Source organism: Carcharodon carcharias, chromosome 18 (genome assembly GCF_017639515.1).
Source record: "Carcharodon carcharias isolate sCarCar2 chromosome 18, sCarCar2.pri, whole genome shotgun sequence".
Lineage (NCBI taxonomy): Eukaryota > Metazoa > Chordata > Chondrichthyes > Lamniformes > Lamnidae > Carcharodon > Carcharodon carcharias.
This window is the reverse complement of record NC_054484.1, coordinates 73,686,412-73,700,535: the sequence shown is the minus strand read 5'-3', so window position 1 is coordinate 73,700,535 and position 14,124 is coordinate 73,686,412. Positions and strand designations below refer to the sequence as shown.

The 14,124-nt window shown below is 44.4% G+C and overlaps 1 protein-coding gene across 2 annotated transcripts in view; it reads right to left on the bottom strand.

The window, feature by feature from the left end:
- gpr161a (G protein-coupled receptor 161a) overlaps positions 1-13,518 on the bottom strand; it is a 29,668-nt gene extending 16,150 nt beyond the window's left edge. The window contains exons 1-2 of one of the 2 annotated variants that reach the window (XM_041210645.1): positions 13,233-13,518; positions 7,740-8,142 (exon numbers count right to left, since the gene is read on the bottom strand). In XM_041210645.1, the coding sequence (XP_041066579.1) occupies positions 7,740-8,101 (362 nt within the window). In that variant the 5' untranslated portion in view covers positions 8,102-8,142; positions 13,233-13,518. The remainder of the gene's footprint in view (positions 1-7,739; positions 8,143-13,232) is intronic. The other variant, XM_041210644.1, reaches the window with a different exon arrangement.
- Between the last annotated feature and the right edge of the window lie 606 nt (positions 13,519-14,124).

Sequence of the window (14,124 nt, the reverse complement as noted above, 5' to 3'; positions counted from 1 at the left end):
TAAAACGAGATCCGGGTATCAACTACTGAACAACTGATTTGGCCTAGACAAGTCATTTTTATTTATACGGTGTTGTTAAATGTCTCCATTTTCATTCATTTCTAGATTTTATTAAACTAGACTTTCTAATTTTTTTTTTAAAGTGTTCATGATACCTTAACCCCTGTTTATATCAATCTTTACTTGGTGCTCTCAATTTTTAAAAATTTTAGTATATTTCATTTCCTGGTTCACTGTCTGTGAAAATTCTTAAATGTGATGGGCTACTTGGACATCATTTCTGCTCCACGCCAGGAATCCTCACTAAACAATGCGACAATCAATTGCACATAGAGAAAGATCAAGCTTTTGCCACAGAGATTGCTCAATCTCTCAAAGCAGCTTTCTTCAAAGTCAGCAGCAGTGGTCCTTGCTTCACCACTGACCACAAAATCCAGGCCATAGCATTTTACCGTTAACCAGCAATACAGCATGAGCCAACTAAGGAAAAAGCATTTTGTTGGTACTTTCGTTGGAAATCAAATGTAAACTAAAACGAACTCCCAGCTTTCATATGCAAACTATTACAATGAGTGAAACAGCTCAAATCCCTCCAAGGCCAGAGTTCAGGAACTCCTTTTGCTGATGCAATAAAGCGCTGACTAAAACTTGGTACCCAGTGAGGGCAAGGGATTGAAATAGCTAACCATTTCCCGCTACTAGCTCACTGGTACAATTTGAAACTTAGTAGTTCAATTAAAAATAAACAGCTTTTGAAATGCAAATGTTTAAACTAATTCAAATGGCCTTACAAAATGTCAACTTTACCTCGTAAACAAAAGTCAAAAACAGTAATCAAGCTTTTCTTTACTTTGGTCTTTTCCAATAATTAATAAATTGTTAGCATCAATTGTGCAGGCCACAGATTGGAAGAGTTAGTGAGTTCTATTGTTTCATCCAGATGCACTACAACTGAAGGTACGAGCTTTCTAACTCTATCGCCAACTGATATCAATTCAGCTCCCTCACCTCTGAAGAGGAGTCATACAGACTCGAAACATTAACTCTGTTTCTCTCTCTACAGATGCTGCCAGACCTGAATTATTCCAGCATTTTGTTTTTAAGTTCAGTTCCCTCACCTGTTGGTTTCCGTAATTCCTGCTCATGTTTTTTTTTAAACATTTTATCTTCTCTCCTCCTGCTCAAAAAGGTGTATCACACAAATCTGGGGCAACTCATCTTCAGTCTTTCTTTCAACAAAGCAGCCCCCATTTGAAATTTGAACCAACCCGATGCCATTAACTGACCAGTTGAGAAATATCAAAAACAAGTGAGGTCACAATGAGGAAACCAATTAAGTTAGAGGGATTTGTTTTTAAACCAGGTCCATCTCATTTACATTCTTTTTCCTCCACTAATTTTCTCAACTCCCTATTTTCACTGCTTTCTCACATATTGGTTCACAGGTGCCAGTCATCCATGTACGTTAAACAAGTGGCCATTTTTCATGTACAGGAATGACAAATAACTTTTTTTTTTTACACAAAAACAGAAAATGCTGGAAAAACTCAGCAGGGCCAACAGCATTTGTGGAGTGAAAAAACAGAATTAATGTTTCAAGTCCCTATGACTCCTCTTCTGCTTTTAACTTTTTTTTTTATTCGTTCACGGATCTGGGCTTTGCTGGCTGGGCCAGGTTTTATTGCCCACCCCTAATTGCCCTTGAGAAGGTGGTGGTGAGCTGCCTTCTTGAAACGCTACAGTCCATGTGGTGTAGGTACACTCACAGTGCTGTTAGAGAGTGAGTTCCAGGACTTTGACCCAGCGATAGTGAAGGAACGGCAATATATTTCTAAGTCAGGATGGTGAGTGACTTGGAGGGGAATTTACAGGTGCTGCCCTTGTCCTTCTAGATGGTAATGGTCGTGGGTTTGGAACATGCTGTTGAAGGAACCTTGGTGAATTCCTGAAGTGCATCTTGTAGATGGTACACACGGCTGCCACTGTGCGTCGGTGGTGGTGGGAGTGAATGTTTGTGGATGTGGCGCCAATCAAGTGAGCTGCTTTGTCTTGGACAGTGTCCAGCTTCTTGAGTGTTGTGGGAACTGCACTCATTCAGGCAAGTGAACAGTATTCCATCACACTCCTGACTTGTGTCTTGTAGATGGTGGACAGGCTTTGTGGAGTCAGGAGGGGGTTACTCGTCACACAGTCCCTAGCCTCTGAACTGCTCTTGTAGCCACAGTATTTATATGGCTAGTCCAGTTCAGTTTCTGGTCAATGGTAACCCTCAGGATGTTGATAGTGGAGGATTCAGTGATGGTAATGCCGTTGACCATCAAGAGGCGATGGTTGGGTTCTCTCCTGTTGGAGATGGTCATTGCCTGACACTTCTGTGACACGAATGTTACTTGCCACTTGTCAGCCCAAGCCTGGATATTGTCCAGGTCTTGCTGCATTTGGAAGTGGACTGCTTCAGTATGAGGAGCTGCTAAAATTCCTTTTAGATTGCTAGTCATTTCTAATGGAAAGCATTAAAATTAAATTTCAATTTTTGACATTTTTTCAAAAGAAGTGTGAATTTTTATACACAAGACCATTAAGGGTGGCATAGAGGTATCATCACGGGACTAGTAAACAAGAGACCCCAGGTAATGCTCTGGGGGCCCAGGTTCGAACCTCACCTGGTGGAAGCTGGTAGAATTTGAATTCAATAAATATGTGGAATTAAAAGTCTTAATGATGACTATCATTGCCAATTGTTGGGAAAAAACCCATCTGGTTCACTTTAGGAAATCTGCCATCCTTTCCTGATCTGGGGGTCTACATACGACTCCACATCCAAAGCAATGTTGTTGACTCTTAACTGCTGTCTGAAATGACCCAGCAAGCTACTCAGTTGTATCAAACCACTAAAAACAAATCAATAAGGAATGAAATCAGACAGATCAACCTGGCATTGACCCAGGCACCGGAAACGACCCTGTTGACCCTGCAAGGTCCTCCTTCCTAACATCTGTGGGCTTGTGCCAAAATTGGGAGAGCTGTCTCACAGACTAGTCAAGTAACAACCTGACATAGGTACGATTCCGTGAATATGACATCTAGATAATGTCCCAGACACCATCATCACTGGATATGTCCTGTCCCACTGGCAGCACAGAACCAGCAGAGTGGTGGCACAGTATACAGTCAGAATGGAATTGCCCTGGGAGTCCTCAGCTTTAACTCTGGTCCCCATGAAGTCTCAGAGCATCAGGTCAAACATGGGCAAGGAAACCTCCTGCTGATTACCATCCCATCTCAGCTGACGAATCAGTGCTCTTCCATGTCGAACACCACTTGGAGGAAGCACTGAGTATGGCAAGGGTGCAGAATGTACTCTGGGTCCATCATGTCCATCACCAAGAGTGGCTCGGTAGCACCACTACTGACCGAGCTGGCTGAGTCCTAAAGGACATAGCTGCTAGACTGGGTTTGCGGCAGGTGGTGAGGGAACCAACAAGAGGGAAAAACAGACTGGACCTCATCCTCACTGACCTGTTTGTCGCAGATGCATCTGTCCATGACAGTCTCGGTAGGAGTGACCACCTAGGAGAGGCGAAGTCCTGTCTTCACATTGAGGATACCCTCCATCGTGTTGTGTGGCACTACCACCGTGAGAAATGGGATCGATTTTGAAAAGTTCTAGCATCTCAAGACTGGACAACCATGAGGTGCTGTGGGCCTTCAGCAGCAGCAGAATTGTACTTGAACACAATCTGTAATCTCATGGCCTGGCATATCCCCCACTCTACCATTACCATCAAGCCTGGTTCAAAGAACAGTGCATGTCAGGAGCAGCACCAGGCATACCTAAAAATGAGGCATCAACCTGGTGAAGCTATAACACAGGACTACTTGCATGCCAAACAGCATAAGCAGGAAGTGACAGACAGAGCTAAGTGATTCCACAATCAATGGATCAGATCTAAGCTTGGCAGTCCTGCTACATCCTGTGGCGAATGGTGGTGGACAACTAAATAAGTCACTGGAGGAGGCGGCTCCATAAATATCCCCATCCTCAATGATGGGGGAGCCCAGCACATCAGTGTAAAAGATAAGGCTGAAGCATTATGCAACAATCTTCAGCAAGAAATGCCGAGTGGATGATCCATCTTGGCCTCCTCCGGAGGTCCACAGCATCATAGATACCTGTCTTCAGCCAATTCAATTCACTCCAAGAAAGGGCTGAAGGCATTGGATACTGCAAAGGCTATGGGGCCTGACAATATTCCAGCAATAGTACTGTAGACTTGTTCTCCAGAACTTGCCGCACCCCTAGCCAAGCTGTTCCAGAACAACTACAACACTGGCATCTACCTGGCAATGTGGAAAATTGCCCAGGTATGTCCTGTACACAAGAAAGGACAAATCCAACCCGGCCAATTATCGCACCATCAGTCCACTCTTGCTCATCAGCAAAGTGATGGAAGAGGTCATCAACAGTGTAATCAAGCAGCACTTGCTTAGCAACAACCTGATGCTCAGTTCAGGTTCTGCCAGGGTCACTCAGCTTCTGACCTCATTACAGACTTGGTTCAAACATGGGCAATAAAGCTGAACTCCAGAGGTTCGGTGAGTGACTGCCCTTGACATCAAGGCAGCATTCGACCGAGTGTGGCATCAAAGAGCCCTAGCAAAACTGGAGTCAATGGGAATCAGGGGGAAAACTCTCAACTGGTTGGTGTCATACCTAGCACAAAGGAAGATGGTTGTGGTTAGAGTTCAGTCATCTCAGCTCCAGGACATCACTGCAGCACATCATCCTCAGGATAGTGTCCTCAGCCCAACCATCTTCAGCTGTTTCATCAATGATCTTCCTTCCATCTTAATGTCAGAAATGGGGATGTTTGCTGATGACTGCACAATGTTTAGCACCATTGGCGACTCCTAAGATACTGAAGCAGTACATGTCCAAATGCCGCAAGACCTGGACAATATCCAGGCTTGGGCTGACATGTGGCAAATAACATTTGCGTCATACAAGTGCCAGGCAATGACCAACTCCAACACGAGAGAATTTAACCATTGCCCCTTGACACTCAATGGCATTACCATTGGTGAATCCCCCACTATCAACATTCTGGAGGTTACCACTGACCAGAAACTGAACTGGAATAGCCATATAAATACTGTGGTTACAAGAGTAGGTCAAAGGCTAGGAATCCTGCGATGAGTAACTCACCTCCTGATGTCCCAAAGCCTGTCTTTCACCTACAAGGCACAAGTTAGGAATGTGATGGTATACCCTCTACTTGCCTGATTGAGTGCAGCTCCAACAACACTGAAGAAGCTGGGCACCATCCAGAACAAAGCAGCCCGCTTGATTGGCACCACATCCACAAATATTCACTCCCTCCACCACCGACGCACAGTAGCAGCAGTACAATCTACAAGATGCACTGCAGAAACTCACCAAGGATCCTTAGACAACACCTTCCAAACCTATAACCGCTACCATCTGGAAGGACAAGGGTGGCAGTCACATGGGAACAGCACCACCTGGAAGCTCCCCTCCAAGCCACTCACCATCCTGACTTGGAAATATATCACCGTTCCTTCACTGCTGCAGGGTCAAGACCCTCAAACTCCCTCCCTAACAGCATGGTGGGTGTACCTACACCACATGGACTGCAACGGTTCAAGAAGGCAGCTCACCACCACCTTCTCAAGGATAGCTAGGGATGGGCAATAAATGCTGGCCCAGCCAGCGATATCCACATCCCAAGAGTGAATAAAAAGTATAAATTTGGTGGGGAGAAAATCACTTGAAAATTCATATCCAATCCATGGAGATGATCAAGTTGCAGGAAACCAAAGTGACTGGGAAACACATCACCTGATATCCTATCTACCTTCTAGTAATAGTTATATCAGCCATGCTCAAACATGCTAGGAAACATGTAGAAAAAAAGAAACCGCAGCTACTTCTAGTCAAGTATATACTGAAAAAATACTGATCTAAGGTTAAATGTTACATTCCTATTACTGGTTTGTTCCCTTGCCCTCTGCTAATTTTGTTTTGCCTCTTTTCCATTCCTATCCAATCTTAGCCATTTCATCTCTAGAAATAGCTTCTTTCCAGCCCCACACCATTATCTCGGGATGCATCAGTGGCCCCCACCTCTTCTGTCTCTTCATGCTTTCCGTTGACATCGTCACAGATAGGGAGCCAGCTTTCACATTACATAATGATATCCAGGCTCTGATTCTCCACCACCACCTCTCAGCCTCTGGGCTATGAGATTGTTTGTCTGATAATCATAACAAGCCATGCTCTCCTCCAGCTAAACACTTGGAAGATTGAGTCATCTTTGATTACAGCAGAAATTCCCTGGCCTTGCCACTGACTCCATCCCCTTCCAATTCAATGTCTTAGTCTGAACCAGACATTTCAGAACTTGTGGCATCTCATGGTCTCCCTGTTAAGCTTCTGACTCACTATAAATTTCTATCACAATAACTAGCTGCTTCCACCTTCTTCCTAATGCCCACCTCCACCTCAGCTTTAGTCCATCTGCAACTGAAACACTTCAAGCTTTTGCCATTCCAGACAATTCCCCCAGTGTTCACCTGGCTGGTGTGCCATCTTCCATACTCTAAATTTCAGTTTATCCAAAACTTCGTTGCCCATATCCTATCCTTCATCAAGTTGCGTGGCCTATCAGCTGTCCTTGCTCATGTATATTTGTTTCCAAACCCCCAAAGCCACAAATATAAAGCCCTTGTTCTTGTGTTTAAAACCCAACATAATTTCACCCCTTCCTTTCTCCATTACTTTTTCCAGCACTGCAATCCCCACTCTCCTGCCAAAACATTTCATTCCTATCAATTTCCTATGCATCTGCTATCCCACATCACTGTCAGCCATGCTTCCAGCTGTCTAAACCCCATACCCTGGAATTTCCATCCTAAGCCCTGGCCACCTCCTTATCTTTTAAGACCCTTCTTAAAATCCATCAAGTTCACCAAATTTTCAGCTCTCTGTCCTTTTATCCTTAAATCTCTGAAGCATCCCAGGATGTTGTTCTACACTGAAGGTGATATACAAACATAAGAACATTAGGAATGCACGAAATAGAGGAGCAGGCCATTTGGCCCTTCAAGTCTGCTTCACCATTCAATAAGATTACAGCTTTCCCGCACCAGCCACATATCCTTACATTTTGCATGCTAAGGGATTCAATCAACTAAAAAAACCCAATGACTGAGAATCCACAGCCTTCTGGGTAGTGAGTTTCAAAGCTTAACAACCTTTTGAATGCAAACTATTTTCTCCTCTTTTTCCACTTCTTGTTATTTCGATTTAATCAGTGACTGCTGCCGTCATATGGTCAGCCTTAACTAACACTGGTATTTTGCATTTTCTTTCTTACTCAGCCCAATCCCCGTCATATTCTGATGCTGTCGAATTAAATGATGATCCAACTACCATTTTTAAAGTTGCAATTTTTCTTTTCCACATCTGTATAAAATCCCCGTAAAGTTTGACAATCCCTATTAAGTTAGAAGAAATGTAACAGGAATTTTGAAAATGTGGTGTTCCATATATGGATTCAGTGTACAAATGCAGTAAATACAGATTATTTGTGCAAATTCTTAAGAGTTTTTCAACAGCAAGGAAGAAGCGTGTTACTCCTTTTGATTCTATTATATCACTTCTACAGAGTCTTTTTTCTATTATAACAGATATAGGCAGCTAATGAAACAGGTCTTACCGATCTATTGCAATGACTCCAAGGGTCATCATACTGGCTGAGCTGATAAGCATGTACAGCAGGGCTGTGAAGTTACACCAAACCACTCCAAAGATCCATTCTCGCTTGATGGAGCTCGCAATAACAAAAGGGAGCACCAGAACAGATAACAGAAAATTGGAAAGAGTCAGGCTGAAGACAAACTTGTTGCTTGGTGTCAAGAGGTAAGATTTCTTGTAAAGAGTTACGACAATCACCAGGTTTCCCAGGCAGATCAACACAGCAATGACAATGATGGCAACTGATTCCGCAATTATGACTCCACCATCGTCATGTGTAGTGTTGTTTCCCACGCTTCTATTGGCACTGGTGTTATAGTTCATTGTGAAACTGTGGAACAGTGAGGCGATGGCATGCTTGAATGCTGAACCAGAAAGAGAAGAGATAATTAATTGTAAGGAACATAAAAAATACAGCTACACTGAGGTTACAATATCTGCTTAAAAAGTGAAATACTATTACATGCAATGGACATATAGGGAAAAATCTTGCAAGCTCTGCAGAGGCCCTTTGGAGGTAAGGCTGGGAGCAAATTTGAAACTTGTCCATCAGGTCATCTCCCTGACACATTCCTGCCTCCATGCACTTTTTCCAAAGACGGGTTTTAAGTGGCAGCAGCTGCCTGCCTGATAGTGCCAGGTAGCTAATTAGGATCACTTAAGGCCAAGGTGCAGACACTGCCAGGAGTTTCCTAGCATCAGATGCTCCACACCCCCACCCCATCCACCCCACTGAGTCAGGAGGCCTCCAGCATCAGGGATGCAGCCTCCCAGCAACAATCAGGAAAGCCAGCAGTGCCTCATCTCACTGCTCCCATTCATGAGCCACATGTATCCAAAGGTCGCAGCACAGACCAGGACCATTCCTGTGGAGGGGTTCCCTTATGTTTAAATCTTCAGGAGGCATTCAAGAGAGCTTCCATATTGAGGTGCCTCAGCAGTGTCCACCTCTCCCAGTGGGGCTACCATCTGTCCAGTGTTGTGGGCCCCTCTGATTGGGCCTCCTGCCTTGGGAACCCGCCCATCATTTTTGATTGGATGTTAAACAGAGAGGCAGCTGTTAATTGGCTGCCTACCAGAGGATTCCACCTTATCTTTATTCCTACATGGGATGTGAGCATCGCAGGCAAGGCAGCATTTATTGCCCATCCCTAATTGCCCTTGGGAAGGCGGTGGTTAGCCACTAGCAACAGTGAAGGAATAGCGATATAATTCCAAATCAGGATGATGTGTGGTTTTGGATGGGAACTTGCAGGTGGTGGCTTTCCCATGTCTGCTGCCCTTGTCCTTGGAGGCAGTAGATGTCGCAGATTTGGAAGGTTCTGTTGAAGGAGGCTTGGCGAGTTGCCGCAGAGCCTCTTATTGTCACACCTCTGACCCTTGCGAAATCAGGATCCGGAAATCGTTCCAGCACCTGAAATTTTTCAAAAGGCATAAGATTTTGCTGATAATTTCCCTTGCTTCACTCCTCTCACCTCAGTTAAAATTTTTGCTCTCTACCGCCCACCCAAGTCCAATAAAAATATTCTCACCAAGGTATCCTCACTGCTTTCATCCCTCAACCTCTGCACTGAATGACTTTTTACCCTCAGGTGTTTTCAACCTCCATCTCAACTCATCATGTTCTCTTTTCTTGGAGTTCACTGCCCCTTTAACCTTCTTAAGAACATCAAAAATAGGAGTAGGCCATTCAGTCCTTTGCGCCCACACCTCCATTCAATGAGATCATGGCTGATCTTCGACTTCCATTTTTCAACATCTATCCCCGTGTCCCTTCAAATCTCTCCCTCCATATAAAACTTCCCAGCCCATCTTCACAACCACCTCCCTGACTGTGCCATCTCACCTGGTCTTGCTAGTCCCATCATATCAATCATAAATAAGACCATCTTGTATCACTCTCCACTCACATCCCCTTTCCACACCCCAACCCTATTTTCTGGAAAAGAAACCTATCCCCACTTCACTTACAACTGCACTTTCAAATTTCCAGCTGTCTAGCCTTTGCCCCACCATGCACCATAACATTTCTTCAGCTACTGATCTGCTCAACCACACACTCACCTCCACATTTGTAGCCATTGTCCCCACTAAAACATTACTCTCACCCACCCTGGTCATTCACCTTGGTACGACACTCAACTCTACATCCTAAAATCCAAGGGACACAGATCTGGACAGATATGGCGGACAACTGGCTTAGCCATCCATCGCCAGATTTGGGTGCCACATTTTAGGAAGGATGTGAAGGCATTGGAGGGAGTGCAGAAAAGATTCATGAGACTGGTTCCAGGAATAAGGAATTTCAGTTATGAAGATAGATTGGAGAAGTTTGGACTGTTTTCCTTGGAGAAGTCTGAGAGGAGATTTGATAGAAGTATTCAAAATTATGAGGGAGCTGGACAGAGTAGATAGGGAGAAACTGTTCCCACTCATGAAAGGATCAAGAACGAGAATGCATAGATTTAAAGCAACTGGCAAATGCAAAGGCAACAGGAGGCCAAACTTTCAAACGGCAAGTGGTTAAGGTCTGGAATGCACTGCCTGAGAGTGTGGTGTAGACAGGTTCAATCAAGACATTCAAAAGGGAATTAGATGGTTATCTGAAATGGAAGAAATGTTCAGGGTTACGGGGAGAAGGCTGGGGAATGGCACTAGGCAAGCTGCTCATTCGACGAGCCAGTGCAGACATGATGGACTGAATAGCCTTCTTCTGCACTGTAACAATTCTGCGATCAGACTGGATGACAGAGAGCACTATCAGTTTCTGCTCTTTGCTGATAAAACTGCTCACTATTCCTTAATTTTAGGGGTACAGTAGCATAGTAGTTATGTTATTGGACAAATAACCCAGAATGATCCAGCAACATGAGCTCAAGTCCCACCACAGCAACTGGGGAATTCAAATTTAATTAATTAAATAAATCTTGAGATCATCTTGTGACACAGTGGGTAGTGTCCCTGTCTCTGGGCCAGAAGCTCCAGGTTCAAGTCCCACTCCAGGGTGTGATGGCCAAGGAATGTGTACTTATAACAGGGTGAATATCAACTTGTAAATCCTTCCAAGATATGCCTATAGTAGGTGGTAAGAGCAGGAGAAATTCCTGGTCAGCCACATGATGGAAAGAACATTGGGGCCTCTACCATCACTATCCATAGCTCTAGGCTACAACATGCGTGTAAAAGTGGATATTGCCACAGCAGCTCAGACCACTTGGGGGCCAGTTGGCTGGTATGGATCAGATTGGTGCCAACAGCACAGGGTTCGATTCCCGTTCTGGCTGGGGTGGATTTGGGACCTGTGTCTTTGCCCTACCTCTGGCAGAGGCCGTGGAGTTGTGGGTCAGGCCTGCCTTTGGGCAGAGAACTAAGGAAGAAGAAATAAATCTTGAATCTTGTAATCTTAAAAACTAGCATCAGTAATGGTGATCATGCTCATCTTGTCCATCTCATCTTGTCCATGAGACACACTCTCTCAACCCTATTCCCACTAAACTGCTAACCACCCAATTTCCCCCCGGTCCCACATTAGCTGATATTGTTAACTGTTCTCTTCTTCAGGCACTGTCCCTCTCACTGCTAAAACTGCTGTTATTGCCACTCTCCTCAAAGAAAAACACAATCAACGGCTTTTATCAAAGTCACAAAGGCATCCTATGTGTCTGTGACAAAGGTAAACTATCCTTCTTGTCCTTCTCGACACCATCCTCCTCCTACTGTCATCCAGCTGGAGGGACTGCACTTGACTCGTTCCATTCATATCTATTCAGTGATAATCAGAGAATCACCTGGCAACAGTCTGAAATTAAGCCAGTTTGTTCACAACCTTGGTGTCATGTTTGACCCCAAGATGAGCTTTGAGCCACATATACACATCAAGATTTCATTTCCTCTCCATAACATCATCTGACTTTGCTCAACTCATTTGCTGCTGAAATGCTCATTCGTGCCTTCATTACCTCTAAATTTGGCTATTCTAAACTTGTCCCACATTCTAACCACCATAAACTTAAGGTCACCAAGACTCTGCTGCCCGTATCCTTAATCACACCAAGTCACATTCGCCTATTAGCCCTGTGCTCACTGATCTACACCAGCTCCTGGTTAAGCAATGCCTCAATTTTAAAATTCTCATCCTTGTTTTCAAAGGCCTTTCTATCTCCCACGATTTCAACCATCCCCACAACCCTCCAAAACACCCTTGCTTCATCTAATTCTGCCTTCCTGAGCACCCTCAACACCACTTCTGGCTGTGTCTGGAGCTTCCTAGGCCCCAAGCTCTGGTATTCCTTCCCTAAACCTCTCCACCTCTCTTTCCTCCTTTAAGACAACTCTACCGCTTTGACCAAACTTTTAGTAATCTGTCCTAATGTGGCTCAGTGACACATCTTGTTTTATAAACATTCGTGTGAAGCATCTCAAGATGTTTTATTACTTTAAAGGTGCTATACATGGTTGCTGTTGTCCTAATCTCTCCTCCTTTGGTCAGGTGTCAATACTTGTCCGACAATGTTCTTGGAAAGCACCTTGGGATGTTTCACTATGTTAAAGAAGTGTCAAAATTATTTCAACAGCTTTAATACCTTTTTTGTGACTGTCATAAGGATTTTAGGGAGTGTGTTTTCTTTTGCAACATACACACAGACCAGTCACATTCTACATGTGGGTTTGTTATGCATTCACAACGCCTCACATTTATTCTGGCACATGCAGCATCAATCCTCCAGCTTCCAGCTAAACAAGAAAAAAGAGCCAATCTATTTCTCCACCACCAGCACACCCCCCCCCCCCCCCCCCCCCCGCCCTGACACCGGCTCCAAGAGTGGTTTACTTCGGTCAGACCGGTGGAGGACGGAGATGAGAGGAGGAATAAGGAAGAAAATAATGAACTTAAATTTTTTTAAAATAATAAACTGAGGAAACTGGCAAGATCAATTCGTTTCTGGTTTTATTAGTTACACGATGTATCACAATGCTATTATTTTAAAACCATTATTTAGTTTCTAACACTAAGAACTGCATTCCATTCCCACAATATAGTGACCCGAGCGCCCACAGTGATAACAACCCCGGGCCTTCCTACTCCTCCCGGCTGCGAGAGATCCAGCCGTCCAGCACCTTCAGTTCCTTTAAAATAACCAATAAACATTTTCTCTTTTTTTTGGCCACGGGTTGCCGTAAGCAAAGGCGACACAATGCATCATTTCGCTTTCCACGGGCAGATCTCTCCTCTCTGTTCTGCCATCTGCACTGCATCGAGTTCATTCAGCAGTCTGAACGTTTCTCACTACTCTGCAACACCAAACACTTCAGCAGAAAGACCGGATCATAAAGCGCCCTGCATGTCTCTTAACTCCAGAAATGTTGCAAAACATGTTCCTTACGAAGAAATTTGAAGAAATAAACAGAGAAGTATTAAGAAGCGAAATCATTTTCCAGCCTTTAAGCCACATACCTCGCGACTGAATCAAACCACCAGCTTCCTTTGTCTCCTCAACTCAAAAGGAACTTTGGTGCTTTCACTTTTTTCTTTTCATCCCTCGCTGAATCAAACTCCCACTAATGTCACGTCTCACCTTCTGTGCACAGTCCATTCATTTACAAATGCGCCCAAATCTTTTTCTCAGCTTTTTTTCCCTCTCCTCCCTATGTTCTTTTTTCCCTCCTCCCCGCGAATGCTGAGTTGCAGCAGTAGTTGTGTGTGCAATGGCGCCGGGCTGTGAGAGACTCTGCCTGCTCACACTGTGGGTGGTCTGCCTCTCCACCACAATCCACACACTGAGCGGAGGGAGGGAGGCAGAAAGTATACAACTCGCAAACTTCTCACTTCCACCCAAGAACCGGCTCCATAAAGCAATCGGCCACCGTGCCTTTTTTTAAATACCAGTTTAATACACATTTCAAACCAGGTATTTTTTTTTCTCCAAAAAAACGTTTGTTAATTACCCAAACACCCCACCCGTCCGTCTAAACCTTCAATACAGGGAGAGGTGAAATACAATGTTTGAAAGCTACTCATTCACGAAAAGTGACACTAATTCGCTGCCACTTCGTTTGACGGTTTGTCCCACTTTGTTAATAAACGGTTCACACTAATTCAGCACCGAGTAAGATCAAACGTTCCCGCAAGTTTCCACTCCCTTTCCCGTGCTCACAGGCACACCAATCACAACCTGGAACCTCCATAATTTATGCCACTTTGGTGCGTCCATATTTCTACAGTACCTGATTATCGTTTTCTTCCAATCAAACAAGGCGAATCTCCCTCTGTACCCACCGCCCCCCGCCCCCCATAATGACTTTCAGGTCTTAATTATTATTCCCTTTCAGTTATTTGCTACATTGCG